We start from the raw sequence: 21,721 nt of genomic DNA on the forward strand, positions 1-21,721 counted from the left end.
CTGCTCGGCCCCACTTGCGCTGTGTGACCTTCAGCCAGGCCCTGACCTCTCTGTGTCTTGATAAAAGGAAATTGTTGGACCCAATAACCCTTCTGAATACTGGGCTTGGGGGACTTAGTGACCGACCCTTCCAGGCCTGCAGGAGAGCCCTTAGAACCAATACCAGGCCCCTCTTGCTCAATCTAGCTAGTTTCTTTCTTTTTTTGGAACCAGAGCAACAGGATCAGCCAGTGTTGGCCCAACAGAGGGACCTTTGCCTTTCTGCCCTCAACCCAGAGCCTGAGGGTTCTCCGTGCAGATGGGGAGTGATGGCCTTAACCCTTTGCAGGTTGAAAAAGAAGTCCTCTTGTGAAAAGGGCCCAGGCTTTGCAGCCTGACTGCCTGGCATAGCATCCTAGCTCTCTCACCCTCAGACTCCTCATCTGTAAAACAGAGACGGGTCATACCACCCCCACAGAACTATTGTGAGAATTTGGCACCTCACTGCTTACAAAGCACTTACTTAGCCCTCGTTCATGGAAGCCAGCATTCTCATTGCACCAGGGTGTCAGCATAGCCCACAAGCAGCAGCCTTACTGATGCACTAGTCCAAACAAACTGCCTGTGCTCACTCGCATCCACCCCAAGGCTGTCCTACCAATGAGGGCTCTGTAGTCAACATATGAGCTGAAGTGACCCTTCTCCCTGCTCTACAGTGTCTGTCTCCAGAATTGGAATACTCCACAGGCCAGAGAGAATTAGCTGTCTTGGGGCTTTCCCTGGCAGTCCAGTGGTTAAGACGTCACCTTCCAGGGACTTCCCTGTGATCCAGTGGTTAAGAATCTGCCAATTGCAGAGGACACAGGTTCGTTCCCTGGTCCAGGAGGATCCCACATGCCATGGGGCAACTAAGCCAGGGCACCACAAATACTGGACCCCCGTGCTGCAGTTACTGAACCCCATGCGCCTAGAGCCCGTGCTCCGCAACAGGAGAAACCACCGCAATTAGAAGCCCACGCACCACAACCAGAGGGGAGCCCTGCCTCCCACCACAACTAGAGAAAGCCCGCATAGCATCGGAGACCCGGCACAACCAAAATTTAATTTATAATTGATTATTTTTTAAAAAAGACTTCACCTTCCAGTTCAGGGGTTACAGGATGGTCCATATCAAAAAAAAAAAAAATATATATATATATATATATATATATATGTATTTCAAAAAAAAAGGATTAGGGGCCCTATTTTTTTCTCCCTGGGCAGTGAGGCTAACAGTGAGGAATAACTGGCCCTGAGGTGGCTCAGAGACTCTAGAACGTGGTGCGTGTGTGGCAGATGGGGGTGGGGAGCCGGGTGGGAGTTGCGTAAGAACCGCAGTGCAGGGGCAGATAGATCCCGTGGGAAAGCGGCCTGGGGAGACAGAAGATTACTGCGCCAGGGGCTTCTGTGTGAAGCAGAGAAGCTGAGCAAACATTCTAACCTGAGAAAGTCCTTTTTCCTCCCTGCTCAGAGAGCTCCCTGGAGATGGAGGCGGGGAGGCAGGGTCAGGAGATCATGCTGGTACTGGAAGGAGGGATCCACTGGCTCCTTCCTGGTGCACCACGGACACTCTCTGTCTCTGGGCCTCAAGTGTCCGTAGTTTTTAAATGAGAGGGTTGGCCAAGACAAGTGGTTTTCCCACCCTTTGTAGCTCTAAAGTTCTTCTGATGAACCCCTAAAATAGAAAGCCTATGACGTGAAGTGAAAGTCGCTCAGTCGTGTCTGACTCTTTGTGACCCCATGGACTGTAGCCCACCAGGCTCCTCTGTCCATGGAATTGTCCAGGCAAGAACACTGGAGTGAGTAGCCATCCCCTTCTCCAGGGGACCTTCCTAACCCAGGGATCAAACCCAGATCTCCCATATTATAGACAGATTCTTAACTGTCTGAGCCACAAGGGAAGCCCAAGAATACTGGAGTGGGTAGCCTATCCCGTCTCCAGGGGACTTCCTGACCCAGGAATCGAACCAGGATCTGCATTGCAGGTGGGTTCTTTATCAGCTGAGCTACCAGGGAAGCCCTTAAAGCCTATAATGGGGTACACTTAAAATGGCTGCAGGGACTGGGCCAAACCCCATGGCAGCCTAGACCTTCTGGGGGCCTCGGAACGCCTCTGGAGCAGGTGGTCTCTAGGGGCTCAGTGATGGAGCCTTCCCTTTCTCGACAGAGTGAGCCCCCCATCTGGGAGCCCTCCTTTCCCAGTCAGCCATAGCCGCCCCAGCTGCTTCCTTAAACGACTCCATTTTCCAAGGTCCTTCTTTCTTAATAAGGAAACCTAATTTGGCGGCTGTTAATGAGGAAGGCGGGCAGGAGGGAGTTGATCTGGCTGGTGGGACACCTGGGAGTGGGCGGGTGTGAGCCTGCGGAGCCATCCGTGAGCCATCCCGAGCACCCTGTCCCTCACTGCATGGACCCCCCGGGACTGACAGCGCTCCCAGCCCCTTGCCTCTCCCCATCCCAGCACATGCTTCCGAGGTTCATGGGGAGACAGGTGGGACCTCCGGTCCAAATGCACAGCCCCTGCTTTTACAGGTGTCTCCCATGGCAGGGGGCCAGTGCTTGGCGCTGGCGACAGACCCCAGGCTGAGCGTGATGGCCCTGCAGTTTGGGGACTAGGGTCTGAGACGCTGCAGGGCACTTGGCACAGAGCTGGCGATCCCCAGGCGTGCATTCTGGGGAGTTCTTAGTAGTCCATTTGGGCATCTCCAAGTTGGAGCTCCAGGGAGGTGGTGAGTCCTACTTCCGTGCTTCTCTCCAGATGTAGGCTGACTCAGGAGAGGATGATGCTGCTGGGTGGGGACTGTTCTTGGAGAAGTGAGAGTAGCCAGTATCCTGTGGTGGTGGGTGCTGGGGCTCAGTGAGGGATGGGGGCGAGGTGGTGGGCATAGGAGACTTCCTGGGGATTGGCGATTTGGGGCGATGGAGTTTGAAGGGAGGAGAGACTCTGGCCTTGGGCCATGCTAAACATGGTGGTCCAGCATCACCTGCCAACTTCTAGAATGAGGCCAAATTTGGGCCCTTGAAAGAGCAGGTACTGGGCTTTGGGGCCAGGCCCACCCTTGAGGGCAAAGCCCGGAATCCCAGGACCTGGCATGGGAGAGGTGCTTACCAGTGTTTGCTGAGTGACTGACGAGACACTTGGAGTCCCAGTTCTGCCGCGTGTTGAGGATCTGCTGTAGTCTTCCCGCCTCGCCTGTGAAATGGGCGCATCCGTGACTCTGGGTTCAGAGGCCTGGCGTGGACAGTGAGTCACCCCACTTCTCCCCCATCTTGCTGGCAGGTGGTCAGCCGGGTGGCGGCTCAGCAAGGATTCGACCTGGACCTCGGCTACCGACTGCTGGCTGTGTGCGCCGCGAACCGAGACAAGTTCACTCCCAAGTCTGCCGGTAGGTGACGGCTGGGGCCTCCACGGTCTCATCGGGGGGCAGGCTGGGCAGTGGGCTTGAACCCAGGGCTATCCCACCCCTGTCAGCTGGTGCCTCGGTTCGTTCAGGTGTGGTGTGAGCCTCCAAGGGGCAGCAGCTCACTTGCTGGCCCACAGGTAGGGCCTCTCCCTTGTCTCAGGGCCAGCAAGGGGTCCAGGACACACCATACCCCCCTGCAGTGGGCTAAAGGGAGATGCTCATCATCTTATTCCAGCACCACAGTGACCCTTTGGTGTTAGTCCTATGATCATCCCCCTTTTACAGCCCAGGAAACTGAGGCTCAGAGAAGCTGGAGAGATTTCCCAGGTCACACAGCTAGGAAGTGGCAGAGCTGAGATTTAAATCCAGGCCTATACTCCAGAGTCAGCACCCTTGACCCTGAGGCTCTGCTGTATTCATTCAAAATTTTTCTTTTAAATAAAAATGAATTAGTACTTTCAGAGTCCTAAAAGTTTGCTCTGTGTAGTATTCTCCATTGCAACTCCATCATCACATGGGACCTCTGACGCCTTAGTAAACGGAGGCCACAGCATTCTCTCTGCAAGGGCTTTAAGCACACCAAGGGTGAAGCTTTACCTGCCCCTCCATCTTCATTACCTTGCTTAAAAGCAGGGGATGCTGTGTAAGTTTTTATTCAAACAGACCTGGAGCACCCAGCCTTGTCACTTGCTCAGTATGTGACCTCTGAGCCTCAGTTTATCTCCTCGGAAAGGCAAGAGTGACATTGAGAGCTACCATGCTGGGGTCAGTGCCGAGCAGTGTCTAGATGCGGTTAACACTCTTTATCGAGTCTGAACAATTCACTGAAAAAGAACAAAAGTCAGTTATTTCCTCTGTATAACAATAAAACAGACGTTTTCTCTGAATTCGTCCGTCAGTCCTTTGGAGTATTTGTAGAAACGGCATAATGCAAGTGTTTAAAGAACATCTCATAATAGGTTTTCATCGGTCTGCACAGCCCACAGTCTCTTGAACAAGGGTTTGTGCTTTACTTTGTTGTGTTTATGATGGTCCATGCACGTGGATGGCGGGTCACTTATAAGAGGGGGTGAAGCTCTCGTTAGCCAATAGCTGCTCTGCGATCCCTGACACGCCAGCCTGTGTTGGGAATGTCACTAGTGTATTGAACTGCTTGCCAGACAACAGTCTTGGAATCTCGTAAGTGACGTCTGTTCCTGATGAAATCTGCAGTTTTAATAATAACTTAAGTCAATACAATCTTGACAAGGGAAAAATTGCTACTTATCCAAGAAGCATATACATCCGTATTGCTCTTGAGCACCGGCTCTTTGCAGGCGCCTGACTGGGGCTGGGTTGTGCTGAGGAATAAAACAGATGTGGTCTCTGCTAGGGAAACATACTGTCCAGAGCAGAGATCAGCAAACTTTCTCTGTAAAGGACCAAATCGTAAATAGTTTAGGCCTTGCAGGCAGAGCACAAAAACAACTGTAGACAATATGTAAACAAATAAGTGTGGCTAGTTCCTAGAAAATCTTATTTATAAAAGTAAGTGACAGGAGGGTTTCCTGATGCCTGGTCTAGAGGGAGAGAAAACCATGGGATCAAATAATCACAGCTGTTTGTTGTACACTAGAAACTAACACCGCATTGTAAATCAGCTATGGGCTGTGCTGAGTCGCTCAGTCATGTCCGACTCCTTGAGACCCCATGGACTGTAGCCCACCAGGCTCCTCTGTCCATGGGGAGTCTCCAGGCAAGAATCCTGGAGTGGGTCGCCATGCCCTCCTCCAGAGGATCTCCCCGACCCAGGGATCGAACCCAGGTCTCCCGCATTGCAGGAGGATTCTTTACTGTCTGAGCCACCCGGGGAGCCCAAGAATACTGAAGTGGGTAGCCTATCCGCTCTCAAGGGGATCTTCCCGACCCGCTCTTTACCAACTGAGCTACCAGGGAAGCCCAAAACTTCAATTAAAAAAAAAAAAAAAAAAGACATGCAAAAAAATCACAGTTCTGTATGTGTGCGCACGCATGTAAATTCAAACTGTGATAAGTGCGCTGAAGGAACAGTCTCCGGGATGCTATGAGACAATTTGGAAGTAGGGAAGTCTTCCCGGGACCTGAAAGTCAAGTCAAAGTTGAGCAGGTAAGAAAAGGAGGAAGAGCTATCCAGGCAAAGGGAGCAACCAGGCTTATGCAAAGGCCCTGAGGTAGAAGCCAGCTTGGCTTTTTGGCAGAACTGAAAGAAGGCCAGTGGTTCCACAGCCCAGAGGCAGAAGTAGAGGCAGTTAAACACACAGGGCCTGTCTTGACGGTTGTCCTAAGACTAAAGGGAACATGGCTACATTTTCATTTTGCAAAGATGGCTCCAGCTTTTCAAAGAACAGATTGCACAGGGGAGGCCTGTGTGGATGGAAGGAGCCAGATGGCAGATTGCTGGGGTGTCAGGGTGCGGATGATGGTGGCTGGGCCAGGAAGGTTCCACTTCCTGTGGAGTAGAGTGGAGACAAAGGGATGACTCCAGGGGATATGCAAAAGCAAAACAGAGACAGGATTTGGGAAGAAAAATAGGAGGATGGGCTGCTCCAGAAAGCCCAGCTGCTCCCTAGGCCACCGTGTTGCCCCTCCCTCAAGGGTCTCTCATCACCCTGCTAGTACATTCTGGGGGCTCTCCCTTATTTTGCCTCAGTGCCCACCTCTATGAGATACTGGGTATGGTCTACATTTACAGAGGAGGAATCTGAAGCTCAGAGAGGTCTTGCCTGCTGTTACACAGCTCGTAAGTTATAAGGCTGGGACTTGAAGTTGTGGCCTCCTAACTCAGGCCTAAAGCTCTGCCCCCTGCATCGCAGCTGACTCTGAAGCTGGTTGGGGACATAAATTTAGGATACTTCTGTCCCCCTGGGCCAGGATCTGAGAAGCTCCTCCATTTGGGATAGCCCTTCGCTTCCCTCAAGTTTATCTAGCGTGGCCCTGCCTGTCTCTCAGTGGTATTTCCAACATCCCTTCTGCTCCTGAGATAAGAGTTTTGTTCCTTACCCATCTGTAACCCCAAGGTGTACAGTCTATAAAGCCCTTTCCCATAAATATGTCAATCTAGTCACATGACAGGCTCTGGGCCCTGAAGGTGAGTTCTCAGTATACCCATTCCATAGCTGAGAACACCGAGGCCCAGCAGGACCTGTGCCTTAGCTGTCACGTAAATTCACTTACCAAGAGTCAAACCCTGGTCAGCACCAAGAGCCATGGCTAACCACCTCTCACAGGCTGCCAGCACCCCCTCGAGAAGTATGGGCCTTGCAGCTCTCAGGGTCCCAGCCATGCCCCTGCTTGTCCCATCTTCTGGGAAGGCAGGGTGCCAGTCTGATGGGGAAAGCTCCAGCTGCTGGTTTCTTTGGTGGGATAAAGGGTCTGCAGGGGACAGGCCAGACCAGGAGAGGGGTGGAGATCGTGGAGAACAGGGTAGTGACCCCAAATTTCAGAAGCAGCTCCAGCACTGGTCCCCGTCTTTACCACGTTGCCCTCCTCCTGGAGCTGTGGCCCCATCTATAAGGAGGGATCATATGCCCATCCCACAGGCTGCCCAGAGGACTAACTGAGCTTCCCCAGTCATGGGAGCAAGGGATGCAGCCAATACCTGGTGCATAGTGGGTGCTGAGGCAGTGTTACTTCTGGCCATCCTTCTCTGCTGTCTTTCCCCTGCGTGGTTCCTGACCTCTCTAAGGCCCCTTCCACCCCAGTGAAGCTTCTTCCCACTGCTCTCTGTCCCTGGGGCTCTGTGGGTGGGTGCATGACCTGCCTAACCCCCACTCTGGGTACAGCTGGGAAGGTCCTCGGGGTGTCAGGGTTGTGTGTGCAGTGAACACACTGGCTACAACTGGGCCTCTTCCAGCCAGCCCTCTGCAGTTCTAGAACATGCTCTGTCCCTGGAGCTGCTGCAGCCTCTCTGCCTGCCCGTCTTCCTGTCTCCATCTGGGTTCCTGCTCTGCCTCACTCACTCCCAGTGTCTCCCTCTCCTTTCTCTCTGAGGGTCTCTGATGCTGTGTGTCTGTCCCTGTCTTTCCTTCCATTCCCTACTGCCTCTGACTTTCTCCCTGTGTTGTGATGTGTGTGCGTGCATGTATGTGTGTGGTAGTGGTGAATGTGTATGTGCGCGCGTGTATGTGTGGTGGTGAGCGTGTGTGCCTGTGTGTGCACGTGTGTGTGTGGTGGTGAACGTGTGTGTGTGTCTGTGTGTGCATGTCCCCCCCCCCTGCCTCCCCCACCCCTCTCCCGCTCCCTCTCCCTGTCTGTCTCTCTTGTCAGGAGGCCAAGCTGGGGCCAGAGGGCCGGTGGGATGAGCTCATGCGGCGAGGAGCAGAGCGGTGCTTTGTCAGGAGAGATGGCGGTGCGCTGGGTGTGTGGGCCGTGGAGTACGAGCTCAGGCCTGGGGGCAGTGCTGTGCGGTGCGTGCATGTCTGTGTGTGTGTGTGTGAGAGAGAGAGAGACAGAGACGGAGCGTGAGCGCAGAGCAGACACTGCAGCAAACCGCCAAGTCAGGCGTCTCCACGTGGGCCCCTCCGATGCCCAGCCCCCAGCTCTTTGTTCTGGTGCAGCCTTTAGCCTGTGCGCTCGCACACGCGCACACGCGGCCGCGTCCTCCTACTTGGGAAGGTCCCTGGGGGCCAAGGGCCCCCCTCTGCCTCAATCCAGAAGGTCACCTGCCTTGCACCTCCCCTTGCTCCCCCTCCCTGACCACGGCAGGCCCACCCTGCTCCCCAGGTCTCTGCGTGCCAGCTCTCAGCAGTTTGGCAGGCAGTGCTGAAATGGCAACCTCCCTGGCTCCAGGAGGCCCACGCCTGCTGGCTATGTGGGCACCGAGCTCCAGGCAGTCGCCATGTCCAAGGCTCCCAAGAGCCCTCCATGTGCCTCTGCCATTGTCCTTGAATGACTCAGTCCCCTGAGCTGACCCCTTTGAGCAGCCCGGCGGCGTGTTAAAATAATAGAATAGGGAATGTCAGAACCCACGGGATGGGGAGCCCAAGGCCTAGAGAAAGAGGGATGTGCCCCAGGTCACAGCAAGGTGGGACGGAGCCCAGACAAAAGCCTCGGGTGCCCACTGCCCGTCCTCATACCCCTCCTGCCTCCCTGGGCTCCTGCCTGAGAGGTGAGAGGCATGAGGCTGCTGGCAGAGTGGAAGATGTGGAGAGAGCAGCAGGTCTGGGGGTGCCGGGGTATCCCAGGGACATCCTGGGAGAGGCGGCCAACAGGCATTTGGAGCAGCGACCAGAGAACTCAGGAGAGAGGTCAGGGCTGGAGAAGGCAGCCCCCGAAATCTCCCAGGAAGAGGAGGCCAGACTTCTAAGGGACAAGCAGAGGGAGTTGTCAATCACCCGCCTGTGGGCTGGATGTGACCTGCAGACGGCTGATATCCGACTGTTCAGAGGTTTTTAAAAATGCATATTAGTTGCCAGCATTCACTCTTTGCGAGACTGTACTGTCCAGTCAAATGCCTGGCTTCCTTTGAATGGGAACCTTGGCTTCTAACCTGCCACGGACTGGGTGGGGGCTGACCCCTGGAAAAGGTGCTGATCTTCCTCCATGTCTCACACCCCAAGCATTTCCTGAATTTGGAAACCTGCTGGGCCCTGTGGACCTGTGTGTTTCTTACCTCTGTCCTACACATACCCTCACATCCCAGCACTGCAGCCTGAGCCCCGGGCCCAGGAGTGGTAACCCAAGCAAAGTGGATCACTTGCTCTGTGTCGACAAACATCTGCCTGATCTGGTTTCTCCGGTGCCCTGACAGCCCCCAGAGGGACGGCCAGCAGACTGCGGGAGGGGGCTGAGGCCGGCCCTGGGCCCCCCGGGCCAGCCTGGGAGGGGAAGAATCAGGAATGCGATGGGGCCCCAGCCCTGCCCCTCCCGGTCTGTGGCCTGTGATCCACTCAGGAGAGGCTCAGGAGAAGCTTGGGGCTCCTGGAAACCCTCAATCCCAGGGGTTCCGCAGCTCAGAGACAGACCCCAGCCCTGGATGGGGCCAATGGCAAGTGTCCCACCCCCGTTGGACAGCTGGGATGGGACACAGGCTTCAGAGGCCAGCCAGATCATTTCACCACTTCCACCCAGGACTCTTTAAGCAGAAAGCTGGTCGTAAACCATTTTCCTCTGTCATTGAAGACATTCCTTCTTGCTCCCACCTGACTGAATGGGATGGGGGTGGGGGGGTGGAACTCTCAGATCTCCAAGCAGTGGTCACATTCCTGGCCTCTCTTGGCATCCCAGCTCCTATCTGTACCTTCACGCCTCCCCCGTGGCCTCTGTCCACCCGCTCTGCCTCTGCCCACCCCAGAGCACGCAGCCGCCTTCCCGTCACCAGCACCAGGGAGGACAAATGGCCCCATTCAGGGACACCCTGCCAGATCTGTCTAAGACAAAGCTGTGCGCAGCACTGCGTGAAAAACGGCTCGCAGCCGCCCAGCGAGCAGGCGGGATTGGTGGGTGCAAATTGCAGGGGATTTGTTAACGCTTGCTGGCTGCCCCCAGAGACAGCGGGCAGGCGGGTCCTTGCCCTTGAAATGCCAGGCTGCCCGCCTGGGCGTCTCGTCAAGGCCAGGGACAGACTTCCTCCTGGACACCAGCCCCCACCCCCACATCTGAGCTCAGCAGAGCTGGGCTGTGGGGGAGGGACTTGGCTTCCTTCCTCCTGCTCAGCCGCCTCTGCACTCCAGGTCAGGTCCTGCTCAGGAAAGGGCTCTGGATTTCATCACCCGGCCCCTGGGAACCGACTTGCAGTCAACTCTGTTTAAAGGACAGAACCTGTTTATCACTCGTCTTCCGTCGGGTCACTGCTGTGGGAGAGGCCGCGGGGGCCTCTTATCAGCACACCCATTTTGTAGAGGAGGAAACTGAGGCTCTAACAGAGAAGAGACAGAGCAGTTATCTGAACTCCAGGGCTGGAAGCAGGACCTCCAGATGGAGCAGTGTCCCCCTTCTGAGTAACCCTCCAGGGGAGGGTAACACCTCCAGGGGAGGTGTGCCCCTTCTGAGTAACCCTGAATGAGCAGGGGGAATAGGTCATCCTGGGCTGGTGGCCCTGGGATCCCTCCCCTTCCCCGGCTCCCTGAGGGCTGAGGCCTGGGATCCGGTGGCCTCACTCTGCTCTTGGGGAAAAAGACAGTGGGGAGGAGCCCACGTGACCGAGGGTTTGTGGACGCAGCGTTCCCAGGCTGAGGAATTGGGGGAGGGGTGTGTGATGGTCCCTGGGGTGACCGGAGTGAAGGAGGAGGGGGCAGTGCCACAGAAGAATGAGAGAGGGCAGATTTGGAAATAGCTTCAAGGCCCAGGGAAAAGGGAACTGAGTATTTCAGTGGCCACTCTGCAGCCTTGAAAAGTGAGGTCCCTTAAGAATGATGACTGTACGTACGGAAATGCTTATGACATAATATTAATTTTTTTCAAAGGTAACAAAATGTCATGCTCAGTAAGACCTCAGCTAGGTGCAGAAACAAAATATACATTTGGTTAGGCACAGGAAACAGAAAAAGGGAATATACCAAAATGTCAACCTAGAAATCAGGAATCTATCTGGATAGGGGGAGGTCGTCAACTTTGTTTCCCATATTTTCTGCAGGGAGCATGGATTCTGTCGTTAGCAGAAGCCGCCAGGGTGGTTGTGGGTTTCTCTGGAGTTTGGCTGGAGTTGGCAGGGGTGGGGGAAGGGGAGAGCACCCTGGACTCTAGGCTGGCTCAGCAGTTTCCCCAGCATGGCCCTCTCTGGTTCCCCGAGGGCCCCGGGGGCAGGCCCCTGCTTGTAGGGGAGGCTACTCTTCCTGCCTCTGTCTCTTCTCAGGATTAGCTCATCGCTGGCTCCCCACAGAGCCAGGGTATGCTAGGATACAGCTGCTAGAGATCTGGTTTCCAGGCCTGTCCAGGAGAGAGGGTCAGGGGATGAGGACATCAGCTCACAGCAGGGCTGCCTAGGGGCTGGGACCCCAACAGATCATGCAGAACCCTCTCAAGAGGGGACTACTTGTCTCACTTGGATCCTCACCGCTCCAGTCCAGAACCCCAGCTGGGACACCAGGCTCAGGATTGGACCACATAATGGGGACGGGGGTCTGTGACGCGATGGGGGAAGGGAAGACTGCTGGAGGTGCCTCAGTCACATGATGTGTGTCTGAGTCTGGGTTCCCCCAGGTGCAGACCCCACCATGAAGTTTCCAGTGCAAGTGATTTATTTAGGAAGAGCCCAGAAAACACCTGTAGAGAAGCAGAGAAATGAGATGGGGAAGGGAATGCTGTGGTTGAAAAAGTGTGATGTAAAGTGCCATACCTGGTGTGGGGAGCTCCTGGAGATGGAGTAGAACGCATCCCTCAGTCAGCCTAAGAGGCCAGGACGAGGAGGTTTTTATCCACCATCTGGCATCTGTTACTGGCTAGGGTCTCCTTGGGGTCGGGGCAGGTGGATGTACCCTCCAATACACGCCTTGGCAGAGATGCCCAGCACAGCCACAGTGCCCATGGTCACCCGAGGGCACATGGTGAGGCATCCACAACGCCAGCAATGAGTCACGGGCCCCGTTTCCATGACCTGCATCTCATCCGAATCTTACCCTGCTGTATTCCAGTCCCACTCATACTCCGTATGCTTCAAGTGGTTACTTACTTATTTTGACTTCAAGATGGGAATTCGAAAAGAAAACTTTCTTCTCTCTATTGCCACCTTATCTGGCAAACCAGCCTCCCTGGCCACAGTTAGATGCTAACTGTCTGAGTAAAGACAGTGGACAGCGGACCCTGCGTCCAGGCGTAACTCCAGGTGCCTGCCCCATGGTAGAGTCTGGGCCAGCTGTCTGCCAGTTAAAACCAGAGCCTGGGATTCAGGAAACTGATGCTTTCCTCCCTGAGCTAGCAACATCTCCAACACGGGAAGAGAGCTGCTGTAGCAGTGGTTTTCTCAGCCGGTCCCGCGACCACCGTAAGCCATCTCGGGGGCTGCCTCCCCAGTCCACACTTCAGGGTGCTCCAGACAAAGAAGACAGCCCCTGGACAAGGCCGTGGGGGTCTGGGGGCCACCTTCCACCTCCGCCTCCCCTGGGCAGGCCATGCTCCCCCACCTTCCGCATCCATTTCTTCCACAGTCTCGTGCATCCAGACCATGTCTCTACCTTCATGGCTATAGGAACAGTGATGAGGTCAAGGGCGTGGGAATGCCTCTCAAAAAATACTCAACAGAAATGTCCAGGGCAAGGAACGATAAGCCGTCCTGTGCCAGGCCCACTCCGTGCCAAGCACGGGGGCTACACACACATATAAATGCACCACACACAGTCCCTGCTCTCGGGTTTGAAATCAATGCTCCCTTTCTGTGGGTGAGAAGTGACAGTTATCCTACACACAGACACAGTCCTTTACACGGCCTTTCTTGTCCAGCCCCGTGAGGTCCCCGAGACAGGCTCGAAAGTGAAAAGTGAAAGTGTTCGTCACTCAGTCACATCCAACTCTTTGCGACCCCATGGTCTGTAGCCTGCCAGGCTCCTCTATCCATGGGATTCTCCAGGCAAGAATACTGGAGTGGTTGCCATTTCCTTCTCCAGGGGATCTCCCTGACCCAGGGCTCGAACCCAGGTCTACTGCATTGCAGGCTCAGATTCTTAACCGTCTGAGCCGCCAGGGAAGCCCAAGGCAGGCTTATTCCCATTTAAAGAAGAGGAGACTGAGGCTCTGAGGGGTAGGGAGGTGGTCTCAGAGGAGGCAGACGTGGAGCCAGAGCTGTGGCTATCTCTGCTTCTCTGCTGGTGTCCCCAAGGAGGCACATGGTCTCTGGGGAGATGCAGAACCACAGGATTATCGCCCTTCAGGCACCAAGGGATCACCACCTTCTGGACCAAAGGTGCATCTGGGACAGAGGTCCTGCCAAAACAGTCTCCACCACCCCACCCCAGGGTGCCCTGAAGATGCCATGGCTGCCCTAGAAGTTAATAAAGCCGTGGGCAGCAATTAATTCTGCAGAGGAAAGAGCCAGGTAAGAGGATTAAGGAAGCCAGAGCTTTGGTTTTAAGATGGGGCTTAGCTTTCTCACCCCCAGAGGAAGGATTTCAGGGGATTCAAGGGTGTGAGAGTGAAATGGAGCAGGGACTTGGCAGAAAGTGGGCGAGGTAGTTATGGAACTTTTAAGGCACGCATTGCAAGCCACGGCCTTGCAAATACCTTCTGAGTTAGACAGACTGACAGGAATTAACAGCAGTGCAGGTATCATCAGCCTTGCCTATTTAGACTTACAGAGTCCAGGGCAAGGCAGCTGGCTTAGGAAAAGAATCTGATTTATAACCCCTTTCAATCACGATAATAGCAAATATCTTCTCAGTGTTTTCCCAGCACCAGGCACTGAATACAACATCCACAATGATCCCAGACCCATCTCTGCCCCCATTTTATAGATGAGGAAACTGGGGTTTAGGAAGATTGAGCAATTTGACTAAGGTCAGAATTGTAACTCAAACAAGAATACCTAGCCCTGAAGTCATCAGCTGCTGTCTCCTCTCTATGTGCAGGGTAAAATGAAATGCTGGAAAGACAGGGTAATGACTCAGGAGAGCTTGTCAAGATCACCTGAACTATGTGCAGGTGGAAATATTATGTATTTGACAATGATTTGTCCTTGTTGGTGGGTTAAACACCTTCGCATCTTTGAGTTCATTCAGTACTCATGGTCTCGTGGATGGTGAGGAGCAGAGAGCCTGGCACACAGTAAACATTCAGTACGTGTCAAGTGTTTATTATCACGGTTTCCTGGTTGGCCCCAATTTCAAATGTTTTTATTTCCAGAAACTATTCAGCTCTTTCATGAATGGAATAGTAGTTAAAAGCATGGACTCTGCTATAGCATGTCTCGTTGTGAAAACCACCCAGATCTCCACTCACCAGCTGTGTGACCTTGAAAAAGTCACTTAACCTCTCTGTGCCAAGCTTGCCTCATTCGATAAAAGGGGATACTAATAATGCCTACATCATAGGTATTAGGAGAGTTTGTGTATAGTATATGTATATGTATAGTGCTGAGAATGAGGCCTGGCATATACTAAGTGTGTGTGCTCAGTCAGGTCGGACTCTTTGCGACCCCATGGACTGTAGCCTGCCAGGCTCCTGTCCATGGGATTTTTCAGGCAAGAATATTAGAGCGGGTTGCCATTTCCTTCTCCAGGGGACTTTCCCAGCCCAGGGATCGAACCCACGCCTCCTGCATTGCAGGTATTCTTTACCGCTCAGCCATCGGGAAAGTTCCAAGTGCTATATACATGTTAGCAATCTTATTCCAACGCATTGGCATTCAGACTTTCTTAGGATGCCTCACATACCTGGAGGTAGCCTAAACCCCTGTGCCTGACCCTGTGTTGTAGTTTTGGGTCTGGAAACTATGGAACCTCTACTTAGATAGGGCCAAAGTCAATGCCAACCGCACCCACCTCCAAGTTGGTAGATAGATGGTGTTGTTTAGTCACTGAGTCATGTCCGACTCTTTTGCGATCCTATAGCCTGTACCCCGCCAGGCTCCTCTGTCCCATGAGATTTCCCAGGCAAGCACTCTGGAGTGGGTTGCAATTTCCTTCTCCAGGGGATCTTCTTGACCCTCATCTCCTCCACTGAAGGCAGATTCTTTACCACTGAGCCACCAGGGAAACCCAGGTAGGTGAATGGGATCCTATTAACTCAGTTCAGGAAATGGCCCCTTCCTGAGGCTCCAGGACCAGAAGCCCACAGCTGTCTCCAAGACAACAGAGGATCACATGGGGTTAAGACATCATCTTCTTTTTCCCCAGAAGAGGATGCTGGGCCCCAGTCAGGGAGGCAGACAGCCTGCTGAGTGGAGAGTAGAGAACTGGCTGAAGCGGCCTAGATAGGACCAGCAGCCTTGGCCTGGGAGGTTTGAGGGCCTCTGTCTCTCCAAATCTCCCAGCAACCTTTCTCAAAATTCTTTCAAGAGAGAAAGTGACATTTAAAGGACCATTTAATGGCCCAATGGTTAGGACTTGGCATTTCCACTGCAGGGAATAAGGGTTCAATCCCTGGTCAGGGAACTAAGATCCTATATGCTGTGCGGCATGGCCCCAGAAAAAATAAGTTTCAAATTAAAAAATAAAGTACCGTTTCCCTAGTGGCTCAGATGGTAAAGAACCCACCTGCAATACAGGAAATCTAGGTTTGATCCCTGGGTCAGGAAGATCCCCTGGAGAAGGGAATGGCTGGCTACCCACTCCAGTATTCTTGCCTGGAGAATTCCACGGACAGAGGAGCCTGAAGGGCTACAGTCCCTGGAGTCGCAAAGAGTCAGACACGACTGAACGACTAACATTTTCACTACTACTACTGCCACTTATAGAGCTCTTATTTCATGCCAGGCTCTTTGCTGGGTATTTTATAAACATCAGCACTGATTCTCATGATGAACCAACTCATTTTATAGATCGGAAAACAGATGAACAAAGAAATTTATTCACTTGCCCAAATCCTTTTGTGTAACAAGGCGAGGAATGAATGGACAGATGGCACTCACCGGATAGATATTTGGACGGTTGAGACTAAAGAAAAGATGAAAAAAAGCAAGAGAATCAGGGTGATGATGTAGACCAACCTGCCCCAACTCCAAGCCTCGCTCCTTCTTCTGTTCCTCCATGGATATTGTACCTTCTCTCTCATGGATCAGGCTCATTGTGAGTGTAATGCTTGGTCTGTCCCCAGGGGCCATCTGGCAAGCAGGGGCAGATAGAAAGACCCTGGTCAACAGACCCCCATCCTCTTACCCCTCATAAGCTACCCAAGTCACACGCACAGCAGAGCAAGGGCTTAGGAGGAAACAGGCCCTGGAAACTGTAGTCTTAGCCTGCAGGTTCCCAGCCTGGCCTCCACACTTTCAGTGGCCCTTGAGTCAGGTCCAGCCAGCCGCTGGAACAGCGCTGGTCTCAGGACAAGCAGAGAAAAAGATCTAGAAACCACAGGCGGGGCAGTGTGGGACAGCGGTCCAAGCTCAGGTTTAAGGATCAGGCTGACCTGGGCTCAGCTCAGCTCCATCACTTCCATGCCACATGTGACCCCAGCTGTAACTCCCAGCCTCTCACAAAGCAATAAGTACAAAGTACTTAACTCAAGCTGGCATCTCAGAAGGGCTTCATACATAACCGTTTTGATTATTAAGTCCTGCCTTACAGTACAGTCTCTAAAACCTACTTGCTATGTGAGTTTATGCAAATCACTTCACTTTTCTAAGCTTGGGGTCCAAAAGATCTAGAATCCGGGTCTCCTGGCTGGAGCGGCAGCAATTCTGTTTCCTTGGCAACCCAGCTGCCTCTCAAGGGACCATCTGGATCACGTCACCCTGGCAAGGTGCTGCCCAGACAACCAGGTGTTTGTGCTTTGCTGTGGAGACTCTGCAAGGCGGTAATTCCTCTCACTGGGGACCGGGTGGTGGCCAGGCAGGTGGCTGGAAGGAATCATCGCTGCCTCAGTCATTGCCTGCCCTTGCTATTCCTGGTCCACAGAGAAAAAGACTCCAGAGCTTGGGAACTCTAGCCAATGACTTTCCTTGAAGAGCTATTAACAGATGCTTCATTATATTCCTCCGCACATTTTCTGGCTTGTTGAGGCTGGCCAGGTGGAAAACGCTGCCTGGGGCTGGACTCCTGTAGGGAATTCCAAAAGACCTAGTCTCACCTGTTTGGGATGAAAAGCCACTATTGTCTCTGGCAGGAAACAGGAATTACTAGCGGGAAAAATTAGGAGCCTGCCTTTGAAACAGGCACATAATTATAATAACAGCAGAAACTTGGGTGCAAAGGATAAACTAATTCACCCCTTCCACAGACGTGCATGGGCAACTATTATATGCAGACTTCATGATTGGCACTCAGGTAACCTTAGAGATTGTCTATATCCGTGAGAAGCTCATAGACTGGGAAACAGCTTAAGAAAAACACAATGTCAACAGACTCACATCAGCCAAGGGAGAAGCTGAAGGGGAGGTGGGGTGGTGTGCAGAACCCCCTGGGGCCGGCCACTTCCAGCAGCAAGCTCTCCCAACCCAGAGCTGCTGGAAAAACCAGGAACAGTTCAGGGACACCCCGGGCTCTGCCATCGCTTCACACAAGTGAGAGCCTTGACTTTTCCAACAGCCCATGAGGGAGAGCTCTGTCCCCTTTTCCAGATGGGGAACACTGAGGCTCAGAAAAGTGAAGTCCACGCCTAGGTTCCCACAGCTGGGGAGCAGGCGAGCTGAGATCAGAACTGGGTCTGCATCCACCATGCATCCTCTCAGGGCAGTGGCGGGGGGACCCCTGCTCTCCTGGTGGGTGTTCAGGAGCAGCTCCGTCACCTGGAAGCATGCAACCTCTCTCTCTGTGCTGAACACAAAAAAATAATCTTCCATCTCTGTCCTTCTGGCTCTTTCTCTTCTGATCTCTCCCTCTACCCATGTCGCCCCCCCCCAACTTCACGCCCCCTCCCTCTCTCCTTCCCCCCTCCCTCCCTCTCTTTTCTTCTCTCTCCCTCGCGGCCGTCCCCTCTCCTTTCCTCTCGCCTTCATTTCCTTTGTCTTTCCTTTCCCCTTGGGACCACAGCTCCACGCACCACTGGTACTGCTGGCTGCAGCTCAGCTCTGCCGAGGTGTCACCTGCAGCCTCTTGCTGGGTCCTCAGGTTCACTGTCCTCGGGGGCACCGCCCAGTCCACCCCCGCCCAGCCCTGGGCCGCACCCCCAGAAATAAATGCCTGCTGCTGTCTGGCGCTGTCCCCCTCCTGAGTACCCTCAGCCGAGGAAGTGACATAATTGCATGTTTTCCCGTTTCCTCCAGGCTCCGTGTGGTCCCGAGCCCACTCTCAGATGTGCCGCCCAGATGTTTAGAATCACTGCCGCCCAATTAAGCGTCTGCCGGGAGGCCGGGAGGCAAGGGGCCCGTGTGTGTGTGAAGGGCCCGCGTCTGTGCAGACGGGGCCGGGAAGAGAGAAAACGGGAGCTCGCCCTCCCCAGGCACAGACAGCGGGAAATTGGTTGCCACCGAGCTCCATGGGGAAGCCGAGTGCTGGCAAGAGCGGCGAGGCGCCTGCCCCGTGTGTGACTGTGAGGCGCGCCTCAGCATCTCTGGGGAGAGGCTAGCCTACCCCCTGGGACAGGGCTTCTGCGTCTGGTTCTTTCCTCTCACCCCGAATGGAGAGAGAACTGTGAGGGGAGAAAAACAACAGAGGAGAAGGGCACCGCCCCTCTAGAGGGAGAGGACAGAGAGCAGGGAGGTGGCCCCTTCCATGGGGTCTGTTCCCTCCCAAGCGCTGATGCCCTAGTCTGGCCAAGGCTAGACTTCAGAGTTCAGGTCCCAGGCCTCCTCCTTGTGCAGAAGGGGCTTCCTCAGCTTGGAAGAGCCACATGTCCGCAGAGGCAGGAGGTGATACCAAGAGCGATGGCATCAGGAAATACAGGGTGACTCTGGGGGATCAGAGAGCCCAGCACTACCAATGGGCAGCCAAGGCGCAGGGGGCCACCTGAGGCCAGGAGAAACGCATACCCACAACTGCCAGGGCTTCCTATTCCATGACAAATCTCCTGAGGCTTTAACGTTGTCAAGCATCTCCTATTTAAGACCCAGTGCTGGCCAGTCTAGCTGTGCCTGAGGGCTGGCTCTCAGGTGGCCAGTGGAGGCTTGGAACTTAAATTATTCTGGACCAAGTGGGGACACATGGATTAATGACTGCTAGGAGGAAGGGTCTGTCTGTGGAGTCTGTGGCACTGTGTCATCATCATTGACTACAGAAAGAGACCTCATACCATGTCAGCAGGGGAGGGCCGACAGTGAGGAGCACCTGGATGGGGTGGAGTGGGGCAACAGGACCTCTGAAGGGTAGAAGTCACCCATGTGGCATGTCCAGCCATGGAGGCAGGCCACCCTGGGTTTGTATCCTGTTGCCTGCTTTCAAGCTGTGTGACTTCAGGTAACTGACATAACCTCTCTGAGCCTTAGGAGTAGTATCAGGGAACAGGGGATGATAGCCATATCTCCCTCCCAGTTGTCTGTGGTGTCTGGGGTGTTGAGAATTAGATAGATGATGTGGCGGAAGCTGTGCCTTGCGCATAGTGAGGACTCAGTATCCTTTTGCCAGAGCCCAGTAACTGAGGTAAGACAGGTGGGTGGAGAGTACCCTCTCCCCAAAAATCAGCCGTGAGAGGAAGAAAGCTGGGTCAGGGAGGGAAGATACTGTGTCCTGGAGAGGAAAGGGGAAGCAGGAGGACTGTGCCCTTTTGGAGTAGTGTGTGTATAATAAGGATAAATAGTAAGTAAGTAAGTAAATAGTAAGTATCTGTAGTATTGTTCCAGGGGTACGACCCGCCTGATACAGTTGTTGTTGTTTAGTCGGTCTGACTCTTTTGCAAGCCCATGGACTGTAGCCCACCATGCTCCTCTGTCCATGGGATTTCCCAGGGAAGAATACTGGAGTGGGTTGCCATTCCCTTCTCCAACAGACCTTCCCAACAGAGGAATTGAACCCACATCTCCTGCATTGTCAGGCGGATTCTTTACCAATAAGCCACCGGGGAAGCCCCAGCCTGGTACAGAACTTACCACTGATATCCTTCCCGTTACTAGTAGTTGCACTGTTACTCCCAGGACAGCTTCTCTTACTGCCATTGCTATTACTCACACTAGCCTATTGCTTCTAATACTACCATTATTTTACTACTACTATGAATCAATTAAGAAGTGAAGTTTTATTGAGTTCTTGCCATGCTCCAGACGCTAGGCAAAATACTGCACAGACTTCCTCTCCTTTCATCTTTATAAAAATATTGAGAAGAAACCGAGACACAGGTTAATTACCTGCTCAAGGCCACACAATTAGCAAGTGGCAGGGCTAGAATTAGACCCAGGCAGTCCCTCTCCTGCACACTGGGGTACCAGGTCAGACCGCCTTATAGAAAAAGGAGGGAGGCTTGACAATGCTGAGCCTGGACGAATGGAAGCCTGGATGAATCTGGGGAGTAGGGCTGCACGTGAATTAGCTCACTGGGCAGCTGCCTTTGTGGAGGGATCTAATAATCTCTTTCCTGCCTTGTTTCACAAGACCTGAAATTCCACTCTTCACATGATTTTCTTTGGATTAAATTACATGTCCCTCTGTCAGTGAGCCTTGTTCATTCAGCCTGTCATTTGATAAGAGCATGGTGAGGGGTGGTAAGACCAGGTCCTAGACTCAGGCAATCCTAGCTTCCCGTTCTAGCTGCTTGCAGGCTGGGCAACCCTGGACCGGTCCCTTCACCTCCCATCTCCCAATGGTGGGATGTCATATCTGAAGCTCCCAGCTCAGGGCCCCACAGAGTGGCTCCTCTGTCCTTCCCTGTGATTCTGTGGGACCCTGGTCATAGCCCCAGGTGCAATACTCCTTGCAGATGAGGCCCTCCACCCCCAAGGCCCAGGCCAGTGATGGCAGGAAACCAATAGACCGCATCTAGAAAAAAACCCTGAATTTAAAGGTCATTCATCCATTCATTCAGCAAACAGATGTTGAGCACCCCTGTGTCCCAGACCTATGCTGAATGCCTGGATAGCATGAGTGAGCCCAGTGCAATCCTTACCTTCTAGGAGCTCAGGGCTTGATAGGACAAACTTGGGATAAACGCCCTCCAATGATGAGGAGCTTAGAGAAAGCTTTCTCAAGGAAATGATCCTCACAGAAAGGCTCCCTGGAGAAAGTCTGCCCAAAGAGAAGGACAGAGAAAGGCATTTCAGGTAGAGGAAACAGCATGTGCAAAGGCCCCAGGTGCAGAAGCAATGTGGCTTCAACTGTTCTCTCTGCTTCTTCTGACTTTGTGCAAGATGCTTCTCTCTGAGCCTCAGTTTCCTCACCCGTAGAATGAGACCCATTGCCTCCTGCTTCCCAGGGTTCCAGGCAACTGAGAGCTTAAAGGAGATGATGGTGTGGGTGCTGGCACTGCTCCCCTAAATGCCTAGGGAACCTGGAAGCTGCCTCTTGGCTCCTGGCTTCCAATCACACCCAACACTTGAGGCTTCTGTCGGTACTGGTTGTTCCTCCGCACAATTAGGTAATTAGGCCAAATTCAATTACACACCACACTCCCAGGTCTGTCTGAGGCCCAAGGGGGGCTTGGGCTCCCTTTGCTGGGGTGGGGGAGGGAACCGCAGGAGTCCTGCTCCCAGAGCTGTGCTTTCCTACCATGTGTCTCGAACCACTGCCTGCACCCCAGATGGGGAACTGAGGCAGGGAAGAGGCACAGCTGCTTAGCCCAAACCTCAGGGCTGATTGTTTTCCTCCTCGACAGCCCCAACCCAAGCTGAGGGCCCA

At 53.6% G+C, this 21,721-nt stretch overlaps 1 protein-coding gene across 4 annotated transcripts in view; it reads left to right on the forward strand.

The window, feature by feature from the left end:
* The window catches only part of ZMIZ1 (zinc finger MIZ-type containing 1), a 171,643-nt gene that overhangs the window by 70,716 nt on the left and 79,206 nt on the right, over positions 1–21,721 (forward strand). For all 4 annotated transcript variants that reach the window (XM_043926013.1, XM_043926012.1, XM_043926015.1 and 1 more), the window contains exon 4: positions 3,299–3,404. In XM_043926013.1, the coding sequence (XP_043781948.1) occupies positions 3,299–3,404 (106 nt within the window). The remainder of the gene's footprint in view (positions 1–3,298; positions 3,405–21,721) is intronic.

This window comes from Cervus elaphus, chromosome 15, assembly GCF_910594005.1.
Source record: "Cervus elaphus chromosome 15, mCerEla1.1, whole genome shotgun sequence".
Lineage (NCBI taxonomy): Eukaryota > Metazoa > Chordata > Mammalia > Artiodactyla > Cervidae > Cervus > Cervus elaphus.